Below are 25,704 nucleotides of genomic sequence, written 5' to 3'. Positions count from 1 at the left end.
TTTTCTGATCTCATACAACCCCTCTAATGAGGTGTAGAAGCAGCTTAACCTTCCTGTAATTCAAACTACATTACAAAGTTGCAGAACTTTTAATTATACAGCGATTTGATTAATGCTTTTAATCTCGGATTAGAGCTCGTCTGATGTTGCTCCAGATTTATGCCTTCCCTCTGTACTGCGCCCCACAAACACACGGCTCGCAGTCCGTGCGCTAAGACTGGCCATCGGTTTATGATTGGCGTCAATCTGATCATGATTGGTGGAGTCCTGGTGGGACTAGAAATGAGGAACTGTGTTTTTACAGCTCCACACCTGCCTATAGGATGTGTTAGGTATTACAACTAATTTCGATTAAAGTGAATGGTGTTGCAATACAGCACACAGCTAATGAGGAAGAGAGGTGCTGTTTCTTTAAGAAAGCAGCCATGTTTTTCTCATCTGACTTTCAACATAACCATCCCAGAGTTAATATGCATGAGAATAACCTCATGTAACCCAAGTGATAAAGCGTCGATAAGAGTTCAGGCTCCGTGGCACCTATTTGATGTATTAGTTCCGGTAAACGTGGTCACAACGGCCACTGCACAAGTTTAAAATTTAGACACGGGGGAGGGGGGGGGGGAGTCTCAGGTGACTTTCTGTGATCACAGGAATTTATGACCCTATCATGCAGTCTTGTCTCCTTATTGAACTCCTGTGCAAGGGGCGTGTCTAAAATGAGCAGGGGTGTGTCTAGAATGAGAAGGGGAGTATCTACGATGAGCAGGGGCGTATCTACGATGAGCAGGGGCATGTCTAGAATGAGCAGGGGTGTGTCTACAGTGAGTAGAGGCATATCTACAAGCTGTAGATAAGAGTTCCGGCTCCATAGCACCTTTGGAGTTCATTATAATTGTGGTAAACTTAGTCACCACAATTATAGCACAAGTTTAAAGTTTACATATGGGGGGAAAGTCTCTGGTGACTTCCCGTGATCACAGGAATTTATGTGGTTATCATGCAGCCTTTTACCCTTATTGAAACCCTGCGTAGGGGCGTATCTACAATGAGCAGGGGTGTATCTACAATGTGCAGGGGCGTATCTATAATGTGCAGGGGCGTATCTACAATGGGCAGGGGCGTATCTACAATGGGCAGGGGCGTATCTACAGTGTGCAAGGGTGTATCTATAATGTGCAGGGGCGTATCTACAATGGGCAGGGGCGTATCTACAATGGGCAGGGGCGTATCTACAATGGGCAGGGGCGTATCTACAGTGTGCAAGGGTGTATCTATAATGTGCAGGGGTGTATCTACAATGGGTACAGATGATGCAGTCCCATCCGGGCCCTGAAGCCTTGTGGGGGCACATACAAGGAGACCAGTACTATAGTTGAAGCAATCTAGTTGGGGGCCAGCAGCTTCATGGGAGGTCTCTGACCCTGGGGTTGTGTGGCGATAGTGACACTATGATCTTCTGGCCGCCATCATGTAACCAAAAGTCGCCATGACAATCTAACTTTCATGGTTGAACTCTTATAAAAGTTTTCTTTTTGCAATGAAATTCTGATCTCCACCTGAAAGAAAACAAGACAATGACAAATCGTCTGCAGCGGCCGCCGCGCCGCGTTACTGCAAGCCGCCTGACAAATCTCTCATCTCCGTACGGTGACGACTGGAAGAGAAATGTTTATCCCGCAAGAAAAAAAAAGCTAAAAACTTCTGACTTCTGCTGGCAGGCGGGTGCGATAAGTGATTTGTGAGAGATAAGCTGACGTACTCGCTGTAATTAATGGATGTTACGCGGCGCACGGAGGCAGAGCGTTGTCAGAATCTGCGGGAGATTTATGAGGCTGTCAAAAGACCGAACTGTCTTTGTTACCCGTCGCAGCCAATCAGAGCGCAGCTTTCAATTGTCATAGCGCTGCTACAACATATACTACATACTATGGTTGTGATAAAGACAGGGGAGTATCGCATAGAGCTGCGGCGACCGTACGGCACAGGGGAGTATCGCATAGAGCGGCGGCCACTGTACATCACAGGGGAGTATAACATAGAGCGGTGGTGACTGTACGGCACAGGGGAGTATCATATAGGGCGGCAACCGTATGGCACAGGGGAGTATCACATAGAGCGGTGGCGACCGTACGGCACAGGGGAGTATCACATAGAGCGGCGGCGACCGTACGGCACAGGGGAGTATCGTATAGAGCGGCAGCCACTGTACGGCACAGGGGAGTATCACATAGAGCGGTGGCGACCGTACGGCACAGGGGAGTATCGCATAGAGCGGCGGCGACCGTACGACACAGGGGAGTATCGCATAGAGCGGCGGCCACTGTACATCACAGGGGAGTATCACATAGAGCGGTGGTGACTGTACGGCACAGGGGAGTATCGCATAGAGCGGCGGCGACCGTACGGCACAGGGGAGTATCGCATAGAGCGGCGGCGACCATACGGCACAGGGGAGTATCGCATAGAGCTGCGGCCACTGTACGTCACAGGGGAGTATCGCATAGAGCGGCAGTGACCGTACGGCACAGGGGAGTATCATATAGGGCGGCAACCGTATGGCACAGGGGAGTATCACATAGAGCGGCGGCCACTATACATCACAGGGGAGTATCACATAGAGCGGTGGTGACTGTACGGCACAGGGGAGTATCGCATAGAGCGGCGGCGACCGTACGGCACAGGGGAGTATCGCATAGAGCGGCAGTGACCGTACGGCACAGGGGAGTATCATATAGGGCGGTGACCGTAGCGCACAGGGGAGTATCGCATAGAGCGGTGGTGACTGTACGGCACAGGGGAGTATCGCATAGAGCGGCGGCGACCGTACGGCACAGGGGAGTATCGCATAGAGCGGCAGTGACCGTACGGCACAGGGGAGTATCATATAGGGCGGCAACCGTATGGCACAGGGGAGTATCACATAGAGCGGTGGCGACCGTACGTCACAGGGGAGTATCGCATAGAGCTGCGGCCACTGTACGTCACAGGGGAGTATCGCATAGAGCGGCAGTGACCGTACGGCACAGGGGAGTATCATATAGGGCGGCAACCGTATGGCACAGGGGAGTATCACATAGAGCGGTGGCGACCGTACGGCACAGGGGAGTATCGCATAGAGCGGTGGCGACCGTACGGCACAGGGGAGTATCGCATAGAGCGGCAGTGACCGTACGGCACAGGGGAGTATCATATAGGGCGGCAACCGTATGGCACAGGGGAGTATCACATAGAGCGGTGGCGACCGTACGGCACAGGGGAGTATCGCATAGAGCGGCAGTGACCGTACGGCACAGGGGAGTATCATATAGGGCGGCAACCATACGGCACAGGGGAGTATCATATAGGGCGGCAACCGTACGGCACAGGGGAGTATCGCATAGAGCGGTGGCGACCGTACGGCACAGGGGAGTATCATATAGGGCGGCAACCATACGGCACAGGGGAGTAGCATATAGGGCCGCAACCGTACGGCACAGGGGAGTATCGCATAGAGCGGTGGCGACCGTACGGCACAGGGGAGTATCGCAGAGAGCGGCGGCGACCATATGGCACAGGGGAGTATCGCATAGAGCGGCGGCCACTGTACGTCACAGGGGAGTATCACATAGAGCGGTGGCGACCATATGGCACAGGGGAGTATCGCATAGAGCGGCGGCCACTGTACGTCACAGGGGAGTATCACATAGAGCGGCAGCGACCATACGGCACAGGGGAGTATCATATAGAACAGCAGCGACCGTACGGCACAGGGGAGTATCGCATACAGCGGCGGCTACCGTACGGCACAGGGGAGTATCGTATGGGGCTGCGGCGACCGTACAGCACAGGGGAGTATCGCGTAGAGCGGCGGCGACCGTACAGCACAGGGGAGTATCGCATAGAGCGGCGACCGTAGAGCACAGGGGAGTATCGCATAGAGCGGCGGTGACCGTAGAGCACAGGGGAGTATCGCATAGAGCGGCGGCGACCGTACGGCACAGGGGAGTATCGCATAGAGCGGCGGGACCGTGCGGCACAGGGGAGTATCGCATACAGCAGTGGCGACCGTACGGCACAGGGGAGTATCGTATGGGGCTGCGGCGACCGTACAGCACAGGGGAGTATCGCATAGAGCGGCAACCGTACAGCACAGGGGAGTACCGCATAGAGCGGCGGCGACCGTAGAGCACAGGGGAGTATCGCATAGAGAGGTGGCGACCGTACGGCACAGGGGAGTATCGCATAGAGCGGTGGCGACCGTACGGCACAGGGGAGTATTGCATACAGCGGCGGCGACCGTACGGCACAGGGGAGTATCGCATGGGGCTGCGGCGACCGTACAGCACAGGGGAGTATCGCATAGAGCGGCAACCGTACAGCACAGGGAAGTACCGCATAGAGCGGCGGTGACCGTAGAGCACAGGGGAGTATCGCATAGAGCGGCGGCGTCCGTACGGCACAGGGGAGTATCGCATAGAGCGGCGGCGACCGTGCGGCACAGGGGAGTATCGCATACAGCGGCGGTGACTGTACGGCACAGGGGAGTATCGTATGGGGCTGCGGTGACCGTACAGCACAGGGGAGTATCGCATAGAGCGGTAGCGACCGTAGAGCACAGGGGAGTATCGCATAGAGCGGCGGCGACCGTAGAGCACAGGGGAGTATCGCATAGAGAGGCGTCGACCGTACGGCACAGGGGAGTATCGCATGCAGTGGCGGCGACCGTACAGCACAGGGGAGTATCGCATAGAGCGGCGGCGACCGTAGAGCACAGGGGAGTATCGCATTGAGCGGCGGCGACCATACGGCACAGGGGAGTATCGTATGGGGCTGCGGCGACCGTACAGCACAGGGGAGTATCGCATAGAGCGGCAACCGTACAGCACAGGGGAGTACCGCATAGAGCGGCGGCGACCGTAGAGCACAGGGGAGTATCGCATAGAGAGGTGGCGACCGTACGGCACAGGGGAGTATCGCATAGAGCGGTGGCGACCGTACGGCACAGGGGAGTATCGCATACAGCGGCGGCGACCGTACGGCACAGGGGAGTATCGCATGGGGCTGCGGCGACCGTACAGCACAGGGGAGTATCGCATAGAGCGGCAACCGTACAGCACAGGGAAGTACCGCATAGAGCGGCGGTGACCGTACGGCACAGGGGAGTATCGCATAGAGCGGCGGCGACCGTGCGGCACAGGGGAGTATCGCATACAGCGGCGGTGACCGTACGGCACAGGGGAGTATCGTATGGGGCTGCGGTGACCGTAGAGCACAGGGGAGTATCGCATAGAGCGGTGGCGACCGTACGGCACAGGGGAGTATTGCATAAAGCGACGGCGACCGTACGGCACAGGGGAGTATCGCATACAGCGGCGGTGACCGTATGGCACAGGGGAGTATCGTATGGGGCTGCGGCGACCGTACAGCACAGGGGAGTATCGCATACAGCGGCGGTGACTGTACGGCACAGGGGAGTATCGCATAGAGCGGCGGCGACCGTGCGGCACAGGGGAGTATCGCATACAGCGGCGGTGACCGTACGGCACAGGGGAGTATCGTATGGGGCTGCGGTGACCGTAGAGCACAGGGGAGTATCGCATAGAGCGGTGGCGACCGTACGGCACAGGGGAGTATTGCATAAAGCGACGGCGACCGTACGGCACAGGGGAGTATCGCATACAGCGGCGGTGACCGTATGGCACAGGGGAGTATCGTATGGGGCTGCGGCGACCGTACAGCACAGGGGAGTATCGCATAGAGCGTGAAATTCAAGGGAAAAAAATGATGTTGTGGATGCCCCCAGAGGTCTTACATGAACCAATGGGGGGCATAGATGTTTAAAAATAGTTACAAAAAAAAGTTTTAAAATAAGTTTTAAAAAATCCCCAAAACGTGTCTGGTCCTTGGGGCTAACTTCACATTGACGACCACGATATGGGGCTGTGCATCCCGACCCCATATCGCACTCTCCACCATGTAAATTCCCTGAGGAAATCACTCTAGGGATGCAGGGTGCCTTCGCGGCAGGTTGCAGAGTTTCTCCCATTGAAACGCGTCCTCCTCGCTGGTCGCAGACATCAGGGGCGGAGCTGAGTGATACGCAGCAGGTGATGTATGAATCATGAGTTGTCAGAAGTCCGGGGGACACAAACATGGCTGCAGCGCACGATCTCAGGGGATCCGCAACTTACATATTGATGCCTTCAGATAGGTCATCAATATCAGATCGGATGGGTGTTGACTTGGGCGAGTATTGTGACACCACGTTCATCAGTCACGTAGCGCCTGCACAGATCAGTCCCATTCGAGTGAATGGGCTTTAGCTGCAATACCTGGCACCACCACTACACCATGTACAGCGCTGTGTCGGGTATATAATGAAGCGGCTGTGGTGCCTACACAAGCAGGCCCTTCATACAGCTGATGGGCGGGGGGGTTGGGAATTGGCCCCACCAGTCTGATATTTGTCATCTGACCTTCCATCGGAGTCCGGTGTCTTTGTTATTCTCTATTACCTTAATATATAGTTTATTACTCCCGATGATGTAGCAACACAGATCAGTGCTGAAACGTGTTAAATAGAAGATGGACTACTCTGGGGTTGGAGAATCTGTCACAAGAAACTTTGCAGAGTGTCCAACAGGGAAAGAGTGGGGGAAGAACGAGGAAGGGAGGGGGGGGGGGGAGGTTCATATCTCTCATATACCCCCATTTTCAATAATGGTGTATACAGAGGTAGCAATGCTTAACATGACTGGCGCATCATAATGCCTTGATGTACAGCATTCTAGTACTTTGCGGTTGACTAATCATAATGCATTAACCGCTTAACGTAACAGGACATAACCTTACGTCCTGCGGATGGCACTGGTTCAGAAGAGAGCCCACGCCATCCTGCAGCAAGAGACAGCTGTGACTGCCAGCCGGCCTACTGCTGCAACAGCTGGGATCAATGAGAACATCAATCCCCAGTCTTCCTGTTCTGTAGAGAAAAAAATTCCCAGCCGTCATCTCATTATCATCACAGGCAGGATTACACTGAGAGGTGCCACCTATATGTAGATGACACAGGATCCACCATTCAATGATGTGATGTCACATCTCCCCTCCTCCCCCTCCCTGCACACTGACCACAAAGCCTAATTCTAGTCTGACACTTCCTGTTCTGGAGAGAAACCTTCTCAGCTGTCATCGCATTATCATCACAGGCAGGATGGCCGCCCTCATCTTCATATATAGACAATAAAATAAAAAAATCTACGATCAGAAAATCGATGAAGCATCGCAGACGGTAAAGAAAGCGGAAGCCGCCGGGAAATTTACGCTATTAATTGATTTTTGCTGTTGACTCAAAAAGTTTTCCTTGTTTTCTTTCCTGGCTTCTCTCTGTAAGAATGAAAACCTTTGTGTGCGGCCTGCGGACCGGCGGCCGCCGCGGGGGGGGGGGGGGGGGGGGGACGTCTAGAATGACGACACTTAAAGACTGATAGACTATAAAATGCGCCGTCTCAGGTCATTCGCTCGGTCCCCTCAGATAAATCTAAGCAATGTCTGATGTGAGGTGCTGAGTGCCCATCGGAGTGCCCATTGGAGTGCCCATCAGAGTGCCAGGTTACACAGATGATCCCACGATACCATTCAGACTTCCCATCTCTGAAGTATATTTACTGAGGCTGAAAACACGATTATCAGAAAAACGGAACCGTTCTTCAGATGTAGAAACCTGCGGGTGAACGCCCCTAATATTCGCCTTTAGTCCCACATATGGCCGATTTCCTAATATGCAACCACATTTCCCTCAATGGAGGGTTATAATTCTGTTAAGAAAATTGTAGATCAGCGTATCAGGTAATTGTTTTTGCTATTAGATTATAGACTAGGAAGATATAGCATGCTGCTAGTAGGAGTAGTGAAGGGGTTAATGTAACCATTTCTATTTATTAATGTGTATAGCACAGAGATAAGAGAGCCCCTCAGACCCCCTCCCTCCCTTGCATTGCTTCCTAATGAAATAATAACAGTTTCTTTGTCTGTTATAGTTATACATTTAAAGGTGTAACTTATGTTAATCATTTTAGTTTTAGCCTAGCATGTATTCTTATTAATCTTGGAGGTATGTACTCTTCCTGTGATGTCATTTATGGTATATAAACCACATGCAACTTTGAATACATTAGAAATCATTTGATACCGCAACAGCTTGGTGTGATTTGTATTTCTCCTAAAGCCCATGCTTCTACACCAGATCTGGGGTTGTCTTCTAACATTCGGAAGCACATCCAATTAATTATATGGCCAAGATAATGGAACCTTGCCGTACTGCGAACCACGAACCGCTCATCTCCAGGTGTAAAGTCTCCACTGTAAGAGACTGATTCAACACTCTCAAGCATCATCCACATGAGCATATATGCTGCGCTTCCATGCCCGGCCGATATATGCTGCCCATCTGATGCATTGGTTTACAATGCATCAATTCACATGGGCGTAATCACCTCTATGTGGCGCTACTCTACCTGTATTACCAACACAGAGCGCAGTGCGCAAAACCTCAATATAAGGAATTACATTTTATTGAATAGAATTATATTAAAATATCACATAACAACAAGAAAGCATCAAGGAAGGAAGGCGTCCAGCGGGTCATGTGACCAGAGACGTATGCTACCACTGGTGACTATAATACAACAATAGTCACATGTACAAGGGCGCCTCTTGAGGAAGCTTTGGTGAAGCGCGCGTTGATGCGCAGGTCATGAGGTTGGCACTATTGTCCTGTACATGTGAATATGTAGTATCAGTCTGCTGGTTGTATTATAGTCACCAGTGGTGACATGATTGTGATATCTCCTGCATACGTGTCTCTGGTCACATGACCCGCAGGGCGCCTTCCTGTCTTGATGCATTATTTCTTTTGCGCGCTGCGCTCTGCGTTGCCTCCATTATGGAGCTGGGCGCATGTTTATGGTTGCGATATATGCAACTTTACATAGTAACTAGGCTGAAGGGACACAATGTCCATCTAGTTTAGCCTGTCCTCCCCCTTGTTGATCCAGAGGAAGGCAAGAGTATCTCTTTACTGTACCTGTATGTGCGTCTTATGGAGGCCCACCGAGGTTTCTGTCTATACGGACACGGGCGTCACATTATGGAGGTTTTCTCTACTGGAAGTCCCACAGCTCTGTATGGAGCATTATATAGCGGTACATGGCTTCATAGCGTACGCTCACCGCCCCCCCCCCCCCCCTTATAACCCCCATCTAGTAGCGTTGGACCTTATTTGGCCTTCAGATCTGTAGCATTCATCGCGGTGTAGATTCCAAAAGGTGAATAAGTCATTCTGCAGGAATATCGGCCCCTACGGACAGGAAGCTTCATGTAGTTGCTGCAGATTAGATGGCGGTGCTGACATGTTCTGACCGGCTGACAGGAAGGGGTCAGCGATTCATGCTGCTTGTGCCAAATTCTGACCTCCCATCAGCAACAGAAATCTGGACCCATCTGACCAGGAGATGTTTTTCCGCTGCTCAGTGATACAAGTTTTGCGCTCCTTTGCCCGCTGGAGTCTTTCTGTTTCTCTTAGACACAATGGCGCTGGAACTGGTCGCCTGCTGTTATACCATCCGTGCGGAGGAACGGCGAATCGGACACGTTAGTTGGAGCTCCAGCGTTGTAGTCAGCTGACTGTGCAGCCTGAACGATTCCTGACATCCTCCTCCGACCCCTTTCAGTGATGAGTTGTTTCCGTCCACAGGATCCCCTTTCGCTGGATCTTTTTCTCCATCGCACCATTTTTGGTACACTCATTATATTGTTACATGTCATCCTCCCCTGCGGTTGGCAGCGAGGCCCTGACTAGTCTAGCACCGATGACCGGCCTCGTTGGAAGTCGCTCCGATCGCTGGATTTTCCATCTAATGTGGATTCACTGAAACTGATCCGCGGAAAACTTGTCACGTGATTCTACGCAGCACTCCGGGGTCACGGGGAGAATTACTATACGGGGGATCGCCAATCGTGAGACGGCCGGGGGTCTAATAAAGGGCCATTCAGTTTAGAGCAGCAGAACTTTTAGGCTGGGTTCACACAGAGCAAATCTGCCTGCGGCTACTAATCCCCGAATTAGCCAGCCATGTGGATGAGATTACTCAGAAATCTCGTCCACATGGGCCAGCAAATCCGTTGCGGCAAAGCCGGCAGAAACCGTCGCGGATTCGCCGGCCGCAGCATGTCCATCTTTAATTTTTATTCTGCTGCGGCCGCACTCTCCTCTATGGGAGCGCCGGCCGCAGCGGAGGAGCGAGCGGCCGGGCCACTTCAAAACCCGTGGCTAAGTGCTGCGGGTTTTGAAGCAGCGCTTTTCCCGGCGGAAATCTTGCGGTTTTTCGCTGCGTGTGAGAACCCAGTCTTATGTGCCGCCTTGTGGGCTCCGGGGACACAAATAAGAACCCGCTACTCTGCGTCAGGTGGGTTCCATCACTGGTGTTGTTAGCTGTCGCGGTCCGCAGGCGATGGCGGCTCGTACAGCGCGGCGACGCTCGGGGCTTTCCTCTTTCTGCATCAATAGGATCAGCGGAAGAAATCCCCCAACTTTCTATTTATCGGAATATTAAAACCGACACGAAGAGATTAACATTCCTCAGAAGTAAGTCGCACAAGTTACAGGGTTCACAAAGTTTTGGTGGGGGGGGGGCAGAATTAAAGTGACACGCAGACAAAGTTGTGAAGCCCTGCGCCGTGGAAGTGTGATGAACGCGCTTTCATCACGAGGTCAAAACTTCATTTAGTGACAGTTGTGAAGGGATTAGAGGATGTGATTTCACGCATGACGGCGCTCACCTCGCGGGCAGAAGACATCGGGGGCCCAGCGGTTGCACTCGTAATTATCTCTCGCCTTTTCGCAGGTGAAGCATTTAAATCCTCCGGGGTACGGCGTCGCTGTGAAGACAGAAGGCACAACTGTTAGGAAGCATATCTCCATCATGGGGGTCGTCACTACCGCCGCCGCGTTCACATGCTGGAAATAGATGTGGACTTGTCACAAAATGGCGCGGTGTCCGTTCCACCAGGACAGCGAGGGGATTTCTGCAGCTCAGGTGTCTGGCTGCAGCTACACGGTTATCCGCTGGGTACACTAAAAGCTCCGCAGCGCCGAATGCGGATTAGCGCCATTCAGTAGGGCTTTTCTGTGTGTGGAAAACCCGACACGGATTCTGCACCTAAAGGTGACATTTTTTTTTATAGACTTCGGCGCAGATCGCCATTTATCGGACAGGACGCTTACAGTACGTGCGTTTGCCGCAGAACCTGTGGTGAATTCTGCCGTGCGGACTGAATACGGTTGTAGTAATCGCCCAGCAAGTTAGGGCGGCTGCAGACGAGCGCACTGTAACACGTCTGCAGCACCCACCCGTGAACGGGCGAGGGTGATACCGGGCTGCAGTTCACAGCCGCAGCGCTGAAAGCAATGGGTGATATTTTTTTTTTCTCGCAACATCGCAGGAAACCATTGTTCTCATAATTCCGTTTTTTCCCATACTCTCACATCGCGTGAAAATTGCGCAATTTTCTCGCCCGTGTGAAACCGTCCTTTAGCATCAGATTTCTGCCTCTGCGTGTTCTCATTCAGGCCCGTTCCTGACAGCAAGCAGAGATCTTGAAAATGGTGAGAAACTGGAGTACAAGTTGTGTTAAGAAGTTGCGTATTTTTTCTATATACGATGATTTGCACAACAACCTCTTTTAGGGCAGAATCGCGGTTCTGCCGCAGTTTGCGGAAATACCACAACGCAATTCTTAAAGGGAAACTCCACACATGGGTTTGCGGCTCCGCGCGGCGTTACCGACAGACGGTTGGCGGTAAATCTCACTTACTTGATGGGTAAAGGAAGACGATATCTTGCACTGTAAAGTCTCGGGTGTGAACCGGCTGCAGCCAGTCCGCTAGGTGACTAAAGAGCAGGAGCCAGGCCACCGCCGGCCGCGCCTCCATCGCAGAACCAGCTCCAGGTCATGCAGCCATCAGTGTCGCCATTTAATACCTGAGGATACAAAAATGTAACAATCTACAAACTGCCAAGTATTGAGCTCTGCATTGTATTACTGTATAAGCGGCTGACCTCCATGCTGATGGTTTCCCTGTGAGCGTTTCTGCGCAGGTAATTATCCTTTTTCCCGCTGCCGCGCCCGTTTGCATCCGCCTAATAATTGCTGGTGCTGGCCGGCTGCACACGACCGGGTCGGATCCTGCTTGCGGGCGCCCACAGTGGAATGGACCCTATGCCCGGCTGGCATCCGTATGCACTCGTCATTTCTTCTTTTCCGTACTGTGGATGGTCCGCACGGCTCGCTGTCAGATGTGCGCAGTACAGATTTTTCGTTAAACCTGCCTTACCTGCATCACCGCCTAACAAGGGTGTGGAATCCACGACCTTGTCAATTGCGGACGGGCGGCGGGTCGGACAGCTTCCATTAACTTCAATGGAAAGCTTCCGTGCGGAGACCGCACAAAAATAGAACATGCTGTTATTTTTCCGCCACGAGTGGAAAGTCGCAATTGCAATCCACTCGTGTGCAGGAAAAAGCGCTTTTCCATAGCATGGTAGGGACGTATTTGCTGAGCAGAGGCACAGGTAGGCATTATCTGCCACCTGCTTGCTGATGGTTTCCAGGTAGCAACAGGAATAGCATTGATCTATTTTTTGAGTCCAGGGTTCCAATCCACCGTGGTCACATCTACATCCCCCCACGCTTAAAAAAAATAGACAGATGTCTACTTGTGTGTGACAGAGAGCGGGGAGCGATGAGATCGGCGCCATACACGTAATTACTGGTAATTATTTGTGTACATTCAGTCCATCAGTCCTGGCAGCCATCAGCGATACCATCAGAACTTGAAAGGGCGCCGCTTATCAATTCCCTCAATCTGTGACATCCATTCGCACCATCCGCCAGGATAAGCACATTATGGAATAGGAATAACATTTAGTCTCGCAGCCGCCGGCACTGCTTTATTTGGCTCCGATTCACAGGATGTTTTTCCAAATTTAATCCACAAAAAACAAAGTCCTGACAAAACATAAAACGCCTTCCTGCTGTTTATTTGTATAGGAGTAGGTGATCGGCTGGCCGAAATCCCCTTGTCACGTCCGTGACATCAATACCGTTCCTCTTAAAGGGGCGGTGTACACTGTACTCTGATAGTATACTGGAGTCTCTCTTTGCCCAGAGCAAAATGTCACCATCTCCATTATGTAACAACTGCAATCTGAATTATTCCATCTGCATTGTAAATTTACAAACTTTCAGCCGAGTGCAGAAAAAAACAACCAAATGAGAACAAAAGCACAACTAATGTAACAAGCGGATCTCCAAATGACTACTGCAGTCTCAGGCATGTTCACCCCCGATCAGCATCCCTCCTAAGAGCGCATATTTGTAATTCAGTTGTCTCAAACACACCTGATGTAACAAATCAGGGGCTTCATTAGTTGTATCAGGTGTGCTTGAGATAAAACATATCAGATGCCAGAACTGACAAAGGCTCAGCTGACTGCGACATTTGATTGTATGTTAGGAATAGGGTTAAAGCCGCCTGCACACGAACGGGTCAGATTCTGCAAGCGGATTTCTGCCACAGAATACCTGCGATTCATTGTGGAAATGAATCGTGATTGTTTGCAGATGATCGCGGATGCAACTGTTTTTCCGCGCGGATGTACGTGGATGTGCAGCGTATCGCCCGCTCGTAAAAAAAGATCGCAAGCAGGTGATTACATCGGAAAGTTGCCCAACCCCCTGTACAAAAGGTTACTGCCCAGACGACAGACTCTTCAGCTTTTGTGGTGGTGAGCGCTTAGAGCCTTCAGAAGGGCATACGGCTCTGAACCAGCCCATACCCAATCCCCGGCCGCTGTGATGGACGATGGGGGGTTCTTCTCTGAAAAAAATCGGTCCTGCAATCTTTCCCCGCTTTCCTGCTTCCTTTTATTCATTTTGTTATGTTGTCTCCTAGCAACCTGCGAACTATCCGCCTACAAATCCGCGCCCATCCGTAATGTAATGTTCGATCGCTCCCATACAGATCAGTGGAGGCCGTCCGCACAAAATCCGCGCAAAAATAGAGCAAGCCTGCTTGAAGCTGCGGAACTTAATGCCTTCCAACGAGCGATGATTACAGCAGATCGTCCGCGCAGGTGCCCATCGTAGATTCTGCAATTGAAATTGGTTCGTGTGCAGGCGGCCTAGGTCAAGAGAGTGGGCCAAAAAGTTAGGAGAAAGTTAGGAAAAGAGATCAGTGCCTCGTACAAACAATGCAAAGGGTACAAAAAAAGGAAAAGGGGTGAATATTCCCAAGTATACAGTCAGAAGCGTATATTGTCATAGCTGGTCAAAGTCATGAGAGATATCATAACAGGTCTCATATGACGCTGCCAGGCACTGCCAGGCTTGGATAAGATGGCACCCTTTGCAGAATTTTTTTTGTGCTCTCCCAGTCATAAGAAAGAGTTATATATTGCGCTGACAGGCAGTCTGTATGTAATCTGCAATTGCAGAAATCAGCAATATAGAAGAATATCCACATCAGCTCAGTGAATAAATACTCTACCAGAGCCAAGCTCATAACATAAATACAGTACCAGAACCTAGCTCATAACATAAATACAGCACCAGAACCAAGCTCATAACATAAATACAGCACCAGAATCAAACTCATAACATTAATACAGCCCCTTAACCAAACTCACTGCATAAATACAGCACCAGAACCAAGCTCATACCATAAATACAGCACCAGAGCCAAGCTCATAACATAAATACAGCACCAGAACCAAGCTCATAACATAAATACAGCACCAGAACCAAGCTCATAACATTAATACAGCCCCTTAACCAAACTCACTGCATAAATACAGCACCAGAACCAAGCTCATACCATAAATACAGCACCAGAGCCAAGCTCATAACATAAATACAGCACTAGAGCCAAGCTCATAACATAAATACAGCACCAGAACCAAGCTCATAACATTAATACAGCCCCTTAACCAAACTCACTGCATAAGTACAGCACCAGAGCCAAGCTCATAACATAAATACAGCACTAGAGCCAAGCTCATAACATAAATACAGCACTAGAGCCAAGCTCATAACATAAATACAGCACAGAACCAAGCTCATAACATAAATGCAGTACCAGAACCAAGCTCAAAACATAAATACAGCATCAGAGCCAAGCTCATAACATAAATACAGTATCAGAACCAAGCTCATAAGATCAATACAGCCCCTTAACCAAACTCACTGCATAAATACAGTACCAGAACCAAGCTCATAACATAAATACAGCACCAGAACCAAGCTCATAACATAAATACAGTACCAGATCCAAGCTCGAAACATATATACAGCACCAGAACCAAGCTCATAACATAAATGCAGCACCAGAACCAAGCTCATAACATTAATACAGCCCCTTAACCAAACTCACAGCATAACTACAGAACCAGAACCAAGTTTGGTCGGGCTCACACGACCGTATGGTAAAACGCTGCTTAAAAATCTCAGCATTTTACCGTCAGGTGGAGCTGTATATCACCGTGTTTTTGATCGCGTATGCCTTTGCATGACAGCGTATCTCACGGACGCCGTTATGCACTGGCTTCCTGGTTTCTTCTTTGTTTTTGTACTTTCCTTCTGTTAGAATTGTTTTTGCAGGTCATGTGACTGACTACGGACGGGGCCCTTACATGGCAGCCATGTTGGATGGCATCCAGCTTTCCCCTCAACAGTTATATGAAATGAGGAGCAGATAGGAATGTAACTTACCGATCCAATGAAGAGGAAAACCCAAGTAGCCGCAGAATAAGTCACGCTGTAATCAGTGCGCGGGCTTCATGTTTTCAGTCTTCTGGATGACAAATTGTTTGCTGCCCGACCCAACTCTGAATATCCGTCCATGGCCTGGAACACAAACATGTAGATTAGCGCCCACATCTCCATGTCACGTACCACTGCTGGTCGTACACCACTTGGCAATGGTCAAAGATTCCCTTTAATTGCTGCAACCCCTCTTTTCAGGCTACAAACGCCCCTCTGCTAGAAAGGGGCCCATGATGTATATAAGGCGTGTAAATTAGTGCCTTGACATGAGGTTAAGCATGCAGTGTGCCTTGCTGGCGGTAGCTGGCAAACGGACGCTCGTGTCAGACAGCGGAGGACCCCTTGTTGACGGTAGCTGAACTTGCAGAAGTAGTCCGGTGAATCGCTATGGGCCCAACAGAAGGATGGAGTGCGTTGTACTGCCGCCCAGGACAGACAGCTGTGAGCGGGAATAGTCCCTCCAGATCAGTGCTTCCCAACAGGTCATGTTTTCCGGATATCCAATGGTAAGAACCCCGGTGGCACTGTCTGAGGACCGACAGTAGTGACATCACCTGTGCAATACTGAGGACATCCAGAAAACATGACCTGCAGATGGTTTGGCTGTGGGCTGAGGTGGCAGCACCCGGGAAACCCTGGTTTTTCCATTGACCCCTCCTAGTAAGATACAGTTTTTGCTGCGGGGTCCCCAAGCTATTACTTGTGCAAATACTCCCGTGGCTTCTGACGTTGCATAGGGCCGAGACGCAGTAACTGATGCTGTGAATGTAAAGCAGCAAAGTGATTAACGAGGCTGCTAGGGACTGGGGGGCATGTTTGCTTAGTAAAGGGGGTGGAGACGCGACCGGCTGAAGGATGGGTTAGGGAAGTGGAGGAAGAGGAGGAGCCTGACAGTTGGGACCAGGGAGAAGAAGGAAGAGGACACCCGTCCGCCCATCCAAGGATCTGGGGGGGGAATAGGGGGATAGACCTAGATCTTATCTTGTGGACTTACGGAGATGGAAGTTGTCACAGCTGAAGGGTTGTGGGAGTTTTGTACTTTCCATTCTAGCAATCGTCTGGAAGGTGGCTTTTCAAGCCCATTTTATGGGGCTTTCTTACGCCTCGTTTTTGGTTCGTTTTTGGACTCAAGTTTTTTATGAGGCATGGAAAGGACCGTTGGTCTTTTGAAATGTAAAAATTTTTACAAATTGTTAGAAATATGTTTTAATAAAGCTGTGTCCTATCACACGATAAAAGCCAGCCAACGGTGCAAGTAGTCAATTATTGGGAAAGGAGCGATAATAGGGGAAGTAGTGAGTCCCCCCAGTCCTAGTGGTCAAGCAGGCTTCTTCCATAGGAGAAGGATGTCTAATATAGCCCAACCTGAACTGAGATTAACAGCAGGACAAGGGGAACGGTGCCACCCACCATAGCTGCGGTGACAGGCGGGCACTGGTGGTAGTGCGCCATGACAGATATATAAAGCAAGGTTCACATTTCTACTCATTAAGGGGTCATTCTAAGGACTGGACGACCACTAGTCAACCGAACCACTATCAGACATTGTCCCTTGTCGGCTATTAATGGCTCCACCAAGTTACATCTGTGCCTCCATTGAAGGTAATGCTGCGTTTAGACGGAACGGTTATCATTCCAAAAATTGTTCAAATGAGCAAAAGTAATTGTTCCATGCAAAGCGAGCCAACAACGAACAAGAATCATCCACTTATCAATCGTCATTCAATTTCTGCAGGCATAAAAGCCACCGTTAACTCATTCCCTTCTTGGTTTAAACAGCGCTTACATAGTATCATAGTACGTAAGGCTGAATGAAGACAATGTCCATCTAGTCCAACCTGTCTATCCTCCTGTGTTGATCCAGAAGAAGGCAAAAAACCCCAAGGGCAGAAACCAATTTAGCCCTTTTGGGGAAAAAATTCCTTCCTGACTCCCTAATGTTCAGTCCCTCTCATCCGCTTCTACAGGGACTAGCTGATATACCCGGCTTCATCTTCATATATATATGCTAGCTGATATACCCGGCCTCACCCAAGTTAATTTGATACAGGTGTTTACTTGTTGTTCACGCGGAAAGTTTTATGAAGTGGTGATTACTTTAGAGTAACGAGAAATAAAATCTGTATACACATAGAGGAGCATTAGATTCTCCTCAGGCTGCATGTACCGATGTCCCTCTGCGGAATGTGCCATCCCTCCCACTCTCCTCATTTAGGACCTAAAGAATGTTCACGCCAAATTTCACGCTTGTACGATACCCAGAAGTTAGAGAATTAGATTAGGTACATTACACAAGGGGGGGGGGGGCCAATACTTTTGCACTTAGCATTAAATAATCGAGTTGTGACGCCTTTACTTTTCCTATTTAGGACCTAAAGAATGGTTGTGCCAAATTTCATGTTTGCATGATACTGGGAAATTAGAGAATTAGATTAGGTACATTACACAGGGGGTGCCGATACTTTTGCACTTAGCATTGAATAATCGAGTTGTAATTTTCACTTGCTGAATCTGCAAGTTCTTGCTGACAGGTAAAGAGCACATTATGGGATTACATTCTGAAGTGATGACCTGTCACCCAGCGCCCTCCGAGCAGACGGATCAGCGTCTCCGGGAGCTTAGAGAAAAGTGCTGATAAGGCGTTTTACTTTTCTTTCCATATAACTTGCCTTCATAAGATATTATACACTGAATGGGCACTTTATTAGTGACACTACACTAGTTGGACCTCCTTTGGCCTTCAGAACTGCAGTAATTCATCATGGTGTCCATCCATGGATATCAGAGGGCCCATGATGTGCCAAGTAAACACACTATGTATTGTAGTTCTAGATACCCGCCAGTTAGCTGCATAGCTATAGCAGAATACCGTATTTAGATCAATCTCCAGGTTATTGGGTAATGGTCACAGTGGACTTTAGCTTTTCATCACCCAGGGTCAAGGAGATAACGTTTCTGCTTGAGGAGAGCACAACAAGGGTTTAGGGAGTCTTATAGGCCATGCAATGCTTCTTGGGAAAAAACCATGCAAATGAGTGATAAAATAATCCTCCATAGCTTCACCTATTGGAAGGTAGCTACCCTATGAGTCAACATGAATTTTCTGGTTGGGCTTACATCCCTTGTCAATATTGCAAGGCCTTTTAAATGATTGGATATTGACTCATATGGCAGCTACCAGTCAAATTGGTGATGCTGTGGAGGCATATTCTATCGGTCATTTGCATCATTCAGGGCAAATATTCAGTTTGCTGCCCTGTATCTTAATCTCCGGGCTTAGGCAAAGTGCCCCCACGATGTAGACTTGTTAGCGCACTTGGGGCAAATGTCCCCACGAGTCCAACCTCAAAGGTTTAGGTTTATATCTAAGATTCCTTGTACTTACACCTCACACGGAGAGGCTATAATCATGTCGGTCATGCTGCTGACCTGGATGAATGGAATTGATCAATCTGACAAATGTTTTTGAAGAAACATTAAAATTATTGCCTACAAGAAAAATGTTGGCTTGTCATTAGTGGGTGACAGAATTCATGGTGGTTCATTGGGGCTAATCCTACCTCACGGCAAGAGTTAGAGCATGGAGTGACCTCCTCATCATGTCTGTTCTGTCATCCCAGTGCTAAGAACCTAACTACTCCGTGAACTTATCCACCTTCTGAACCCAAAGGCTGTTGTGTGGATAACGCCCGGGGGGGACGGACAGGCTACTCAAGTTTCCAATTTCATCAAACAAAATTTAAGTAACTTAAGAAGAGCGGGTACGAGGATAGAGACCAAGGATTTCTGCAGGATAACGAGATCACATGACACCCCGGGGGAGGCGGAAGGTCAAAGTAACAAATGTTTGGGACCTTTAGCACTGATGATGAAAAATCGTTAGGAGGTGGTTTTAATGCATTTCTATATGTATTACATGAATAAGTCTAATGTAATATGAATGGTGATATCTCCAAAAACTCCACTAATGGACTTTGTGATTTAATGTTATCGACTTTTTAAAATTTGAATATTTTTCTTTTTCTTTGCATTTTTCAATAATTTATATAAAGCGACCTTCTGCTCCCAGGCACAAGATTTGTCCAAGGACCAGTAGGCATAAGTTTTATTACCTGCTGCTTTCCTTTTACAAGTTTGGTCACTTCAAACCACGTTTCGACCCACTTCTTCCAAAGGTCCATCTTCATTCTTTCAAGATGGCCATGGTGATTCTTAGACTGCCCGATGCACACTAAGCACTGGTGGCACATCAATATTCTGGGGCATTTCATGCTCCTCTGATTGGCCAACACATGCAGTGTTTGACTACCGACGGACAGTGTGACAGGAGCGCTACAGCCGTGTTGGAAGAATGAAGAGGGGTCCCAAGAAGAAGCAGATTGGTGACCAAACCAAGAAAAGGGAGGAGGCAGGTAATGTAACTCCACCCTCCAGACAACAGACAAATTTTGTCCCTAGGATCAGAGGGTCACTTTAATAGGACATTAACAAACTTTTTGTTACATTTGCCTCAGTTCTATGAGACTTCTTGAGAGTTTCCTCTGCCCATATCAGGTGGTCAATGGATCCCACCAACATCGTTACATTTGGCCAACTTTCACCTAATATGATTGGACACCTTTAATTCTCATGCACAAAGTGCATGCAGCCTGTACGGCAGTGGATGTTGACCTCACCAGTCTGTACGCTGTCATATAGACTCCATCAGACCCCATCTGTATGGAGGTAGTGTCCTTTAGAAGCCATACTCCTTTCAACCTCTGTAAATATAATGTCTGATGGAGCGTGTATCACTGGTGGTATAACGACGCAGGACTCAGCATATGATATGTATACGAGTTTATAACTTTCTGTTTGTTTGTTTTTTTTAAGCAACCTTTTGGCCAAGAAAAAAGTGAAAAAAAGATGATCAAGAAATCGTAAAGCGCCCCATAATGGTACCAGTGATCGCTGCAGCGCACTCTGCAGTCCCTCACACATGCAAGTGAAGGTTGTGAATTCGATGTGCGCACATCTAGTAACCAAGAAACCAAACAAACTCGCCCTGACCATGAAAAATATTATTTTACCGTTTTTGAAAATACTACATTTCTGCTTAGTTTGCTGATGACGACGTTCTGCCAGGAAACGCACACGGTGGATTTTCCCTTCTGTTCTAGAGGAAATCCATAAATCCTTATGTTAGACGGAGAAAAAAAACAAAAATATCTTGAGTTGTGCGCCGGAACGGACACATTATTGTAGACTTTTGGGGGCGGTCAGATCATTTTTCTAGAGACACGACAGAATTTTTTTTTAGTAGCAAGAAACAAGAACTTAGACATCAGTTAATAGTTCAGACAGGCTTATGGGGCCACGTTTACTGCCGCAGTACCCGATAACTATACAATCCTGTGTACTTTTAAAGGTTTTATCCTATTTTAAATAAAAAATTCCGTTGTGCCTCCTACAATACTCGCGCCATAAATTAGATAAATCTTCTCTTTCATCTATAACTTGCCTCCTGTTGATATATTGAAAATGACAGCTTTAAAACATACCTTAGTCTTCAACAAGTTTTCTAAAATACCCCAAGTTCTCCTTACTTCTTATTTGCAGCTGTTTGCACCCTGTTTCATGTTTATAAGTTCTGTTTTTAGGTGGTCTTCCACATTTTTCTGTTGCTCTCTAGTTTGCTATTCACTAACAGGGAGGTTACCTGTAGCAAGCCTCGTATTCTGCCAGTAGTTCACTGTCCTGACTTTCTTGCCTTTACTTCCCATGCTGCATTGCACGTCCAATCAGCAGGGAGGCAGTATCTGAATGCCCGTCCCTTTACATTCCCAGGGGAATCTGGCATTCTGGCCAAACGGTTAGTAAACCCACTATATTGTGTGTACAGTGTGTGTGCAGAGTCCGAAGAGCGAGCCCTAGCCTAGAAGACAGCGGGGATTGATGGTAGGCTCTTGTGACGGTGGCTCTACCGTCTCCCACCCGGAGGGTAACCAGGGACACGTCCAAGGGGCCGAGGGCAGGCTATTAAATAGGTTGACCTATGAGTGGCTTACCGTAGTCCTTTTCTCACTCGTGACGCCACCGTTCCATCCTTTGTGGTGAATCCATTTGTTACCAATAAAAAGTCCACACACGGGGAATTAACTTTCAGAGCCAAACCGGGAAAGGTCGGGGAAGCTCGTTTACTTGAAATCAACAGTTCAGTAATACATGCCAGCAGGAAAGTAGTACAAGACACAAAGTGGTGTGACAGGGAGGTTTCACGGGTACACAGGAGAAACCATAGTCCCGTTATTTGTGGGTCCTGATCCCGGCAACACACTTCCTTCTCTCCACAGCTCTCTACCGGTCATCACTCACATTTGGACATAGGAGTACGCTGCATGGCGGCTCCTCATTCTCTCGGTGTTCAAGGGCAACACCGGCATCTCCCAGGCAGAGCAGGCCCAGTACAGACCTTGAATTCCTCTCAGCCTTCTCCATTCCGGACCGCACAGTGCAGATAGACTCTGTGTGGCTCACTTGCAGGACAGCACTCTCTAGCTCTTCTCTCTTGCAAGCCCAGAACAGCACCCTCTTGCAGACTACTTGCAACTACACATACATAGCACGATCACATGACTAACAAAAGATACATTTCCAGACATAACCCGAGCAGTAACCCATTCAGTGCCTCAGCTAAGCAATACACATCATATTCATACACATAGAAGACACTGACCATACAGTAAGCACGAAACAAATACATACACTGGTGGAGGGGCCCCACTAACTCTGGGCCACTACATGTGCATGTATCTGGCTGAGAATTTAGCCCATGTAAAAACACTCTTAGGCCACTTGCAGACGAGCGGGTCGAATCCGGCGGCGAGGATTCTCGCCGTGGGATCCGACCCGAGTGCCTGCAGGGACGAGCGTGTACTCACCCGCGCCCAGCGGCCCTGGCTCTTTCATGTGCCGGCTGCCAGGCAGCCGGCGCATGCGCAGACCGGAGCCAGCGGCCAGGTGAGCGACGTTTCTGTGCGGGTCTCTGCAAGCCTCGCACAGAAATAGGGCATGCCGCGGCTTGTTTGCCGCGCGATATCTTGCGCGGCCAAACCGCGGCCGTCTGCATAGGATTGCGTTTGTTAACGCAATCCTATGCAGGCTTTGAGCGTCGGAAATGCCGCCGCGGGATTTCCGCCCGTGTGCAGGCGGCCTTAGGCTGAAGGCACTCCGGTCCGCACAGATGCCGCGACAGATGCCCGCGGCCGAAACCCTGCATACCTGTCCGTGTCTTCTGTATTGCGGCTGTGCTGGCCGTCGCCCCGGCACACATGCGCAGTACAGATTTCACTGTGCCGTTGCTACAATTGTCATTCCGGATAGGCCGCAGATCAGACATCTTCTATTGACTTCTATGGAAGCCATCCGTGCAGAAAACACTTTCCACTTGTGTGCGTGGAACAATCACTATGGATGGACAGTGCTGTGGGACCCGCGGGCAGACGCCCGTCGTTGATTCCGCAGCAAAAATCTGCCCATGTGCATTGGGCCTTAGGCTCTGTTTACATCTGCCTTCAGGTTCCCATATTTTATCACATCCATCTGCAATCTGATGAGCAGATGCCAAACTGAATCAAATGTAAACTATGGTTTCCATTTTTTTTGACGGATCAGTTTGTTGGATTCATTTAAAAAAACGGAAACATTATCCCCCATTCGTATCCGCGTGGCATCTGTTTGGACATTCCGTTTTTTAGTATTGGAGCTCGTTCACATTGGAGCCTGACACCATTATAACTTTCTGCCATGTTGTAAGAACAGAACAAGGAAAGTAACGGCACTGCCAGATCACCAATGGGGCCAGACAGACCCCATTGACAATAATGGGGTCTGAAAGCTTTCCATTATAGTGTCCAGCTTTTTACCGAATAGCGCCGCACGTTGTACTATTTTTCCTGGCAACTTAATGGAATCTGCAATGAAGCTTCCAAATGGAACCTCTAACATAGAAGCGAATGAGCCTTAAGTCATTTTTCTAGTTTCCTTCTGAGCATGTGCGGAAGAGAAAAACGGATCCGTTAAATGGAACATGTAAGGGAGCGTCCAGACTATGTTCGGAGCCTCCAGTCAGCGGTACGGACCACTTCTAGAATGATCAGACTCAGCAGTTTTGCACTATAACTGACCATTGGGACCACCAGCCCCACCGGGAAGTACTTTACCTCACTCTATAACTCCAGTCCAGCCTCTGCTGATTATTAGGGACTGTGACCTCTTACCCTTCCTCCCGCTGTCTGCGCTACATACAGGATGTGCAGTACCACAGATGCTAGGAGGAGAGGTCAGAATCTTTATAACCAGCGGTGTATGGACTGGAGCTACGGGAGAGGTAGAGTACTTCCTGGTGGTGTTCTGTCCGGTCTGAGGTATCTGGGGCACTTTTACCACTGGGGGGCATTATTACTACTGAGAACACTGGAGGGGCACTATTACTACTGGGGGACTCTATTCATACTGGGATTACTGGGGGTCATTGTTACTACTGCGGGCCACTATTATTACTGGGAGTACTGGAGGTGACAATTAATGCTGGGACCCCTGGGGGGCTACTATTACTACTGGGGCCACTGAGGCGGAGCACGATTACTATAGGGGTGACTGAGAAGGGGCACAATTACTATTAGGTCCACTTCTTTAGTCCGCCACAGAAGTTTTAATTAGTATGAAATGTTTTTATACTATTTTCTGTTGTATAAACTTGAACGCATCTCATAGTTCGAAAAACCCAGTATATACCACGAGGACTCCTGATGTAAATGTCTGACGGGGGGAAAAAAACTTTCCGTCAGGTTTCTGGTTTTTGGAAGGAAACAATAGTGTAGCGAACTACGATACTTTTTCCATGAGAAAAACAGAAATCTGATGGAACGGCCACGACATGAGAGCCCTAAAACCACTGAAATCGATGGCAAATTAGACTGAAACGTTTGCTTCCGTTTTTCTATCCCGATGACTGAACGGAAACCCCGAACAGAGATGTGGACCGAGCCTTAAAGGGGTTGTCCCGCGCCGGAACGTGTTTTGTTTTTTTTTTAACCCCCCCCCCCCCCGTTCGGCGCGAGACAACCCCGATGCAGGGGTTAAAAAAACAAACCGGAGAGTGCTTACCTGAATCCCGGCGGTCCGGCGGCTTCATACTCACCTGCTGAAGATGGCCGCCGGGGTCTGCTCCCTCCGTGGACCGCAGCTATTCTGTGCGGTCCATTGCCGATTCCAGCCTCCTGATTGGCTGGAATCGGCACGTGACGGGGCGGAGCTACACGGAGCCGGCATTCTGCACGAGCGGCCCCATTGAAGACCGCAGAAGACCCGGACTGCGCAAGCGCGGCTAATTTGGCCATCGGAGGCCGAAAATTAGTCGGCACCATGGAGACGAGGACGCCAGCAACGGAGCAGGTAAGTATAAAACTTTTTATAACTTCTGTATGGCTCATAATTAATGCACGATGTATATTACAAAGTGCATTAATATGGCCATACAGAAGTGTATAGACCCACTTGCTGCCGCGGGACAACCCCTTTAAAGGGATTGTTCTATTCATGTACCCTATTAGTGCAGATGGAAATTTTCCTAAAGGTTGGGGGTGGAAGAAGCCGAACTTGTAGCTATCAGCTTTATACAACATTTCCTTTAAGCAGTTACCTTTAAGAGGCAGTGAAATAATATGCTGGCAGCGCTGCCGTCTTATAGGGGCTCGTGTACAGCTATTCTTCATAAGACAAGAAGCGTTTACATAATACTGCGAACATTACAGACAACGCCGATGGGATTAAGTGCGAATGATGCCAACAAGCCGTCCTAAG

General features: G+C 49.2%; 1 protein-coding gene across 1 annotated transcript in view; it reads right to left on the bottom strand.

Annotated features, from left to right (window-relative positions):
- LYPD6 (LY6/PLAUR domain containing 6) overlaps nucleotides 1–25,704 on the bottom strand; it is a 68,022-nt gene that overhangs the window by 3,708 nt on the left and 38,610 nt on the right. The window contains exons 2-4 of the mRNA XM_066575195.1: nucleotides 15,808–15,942; nucleotides 11,854–12,020; nucleotides 10,819–10,917 (exon numbers count right to left, since the gene is read on the bottom strand). Of these exons, the coding sequence (XP_066431292.1) occupies nucleotides 10,819–10,917; nucleotides 11,854–11,971 (217 nt within the window). The 5' untranslated portion in view covers nucleotides 11,972–12,020; nucleotides 15,808–15,942. The remainder of the gene's footprint in view (nucleotides 1–10,818; nucleotides 10,918–11,853; nucleotides 12,021–15,807; nucleotides 15,943–25,704) is intronic.

Source organism: Eleutherodactylus coqui, chromosome 8 (genome assembly GCF_035609145.1).
Source record: "Eleutherodactylus coqui strain aEleCoq1 chromosome 8, aEleCoq1.hap1, whole genome shotgun sequence".
NCBI lineage: Eukaryota > Metazoa > Chordata > Amphibia > Anura > Eleutherodactylidae > Eleutherodactylus > Eleutherodactylus coqui.
The sequence above is the reverse complement of the archived record's forward strand: the minus strand, read 5'-3'. Positions and strand labels throughout refer to the sequence as shown.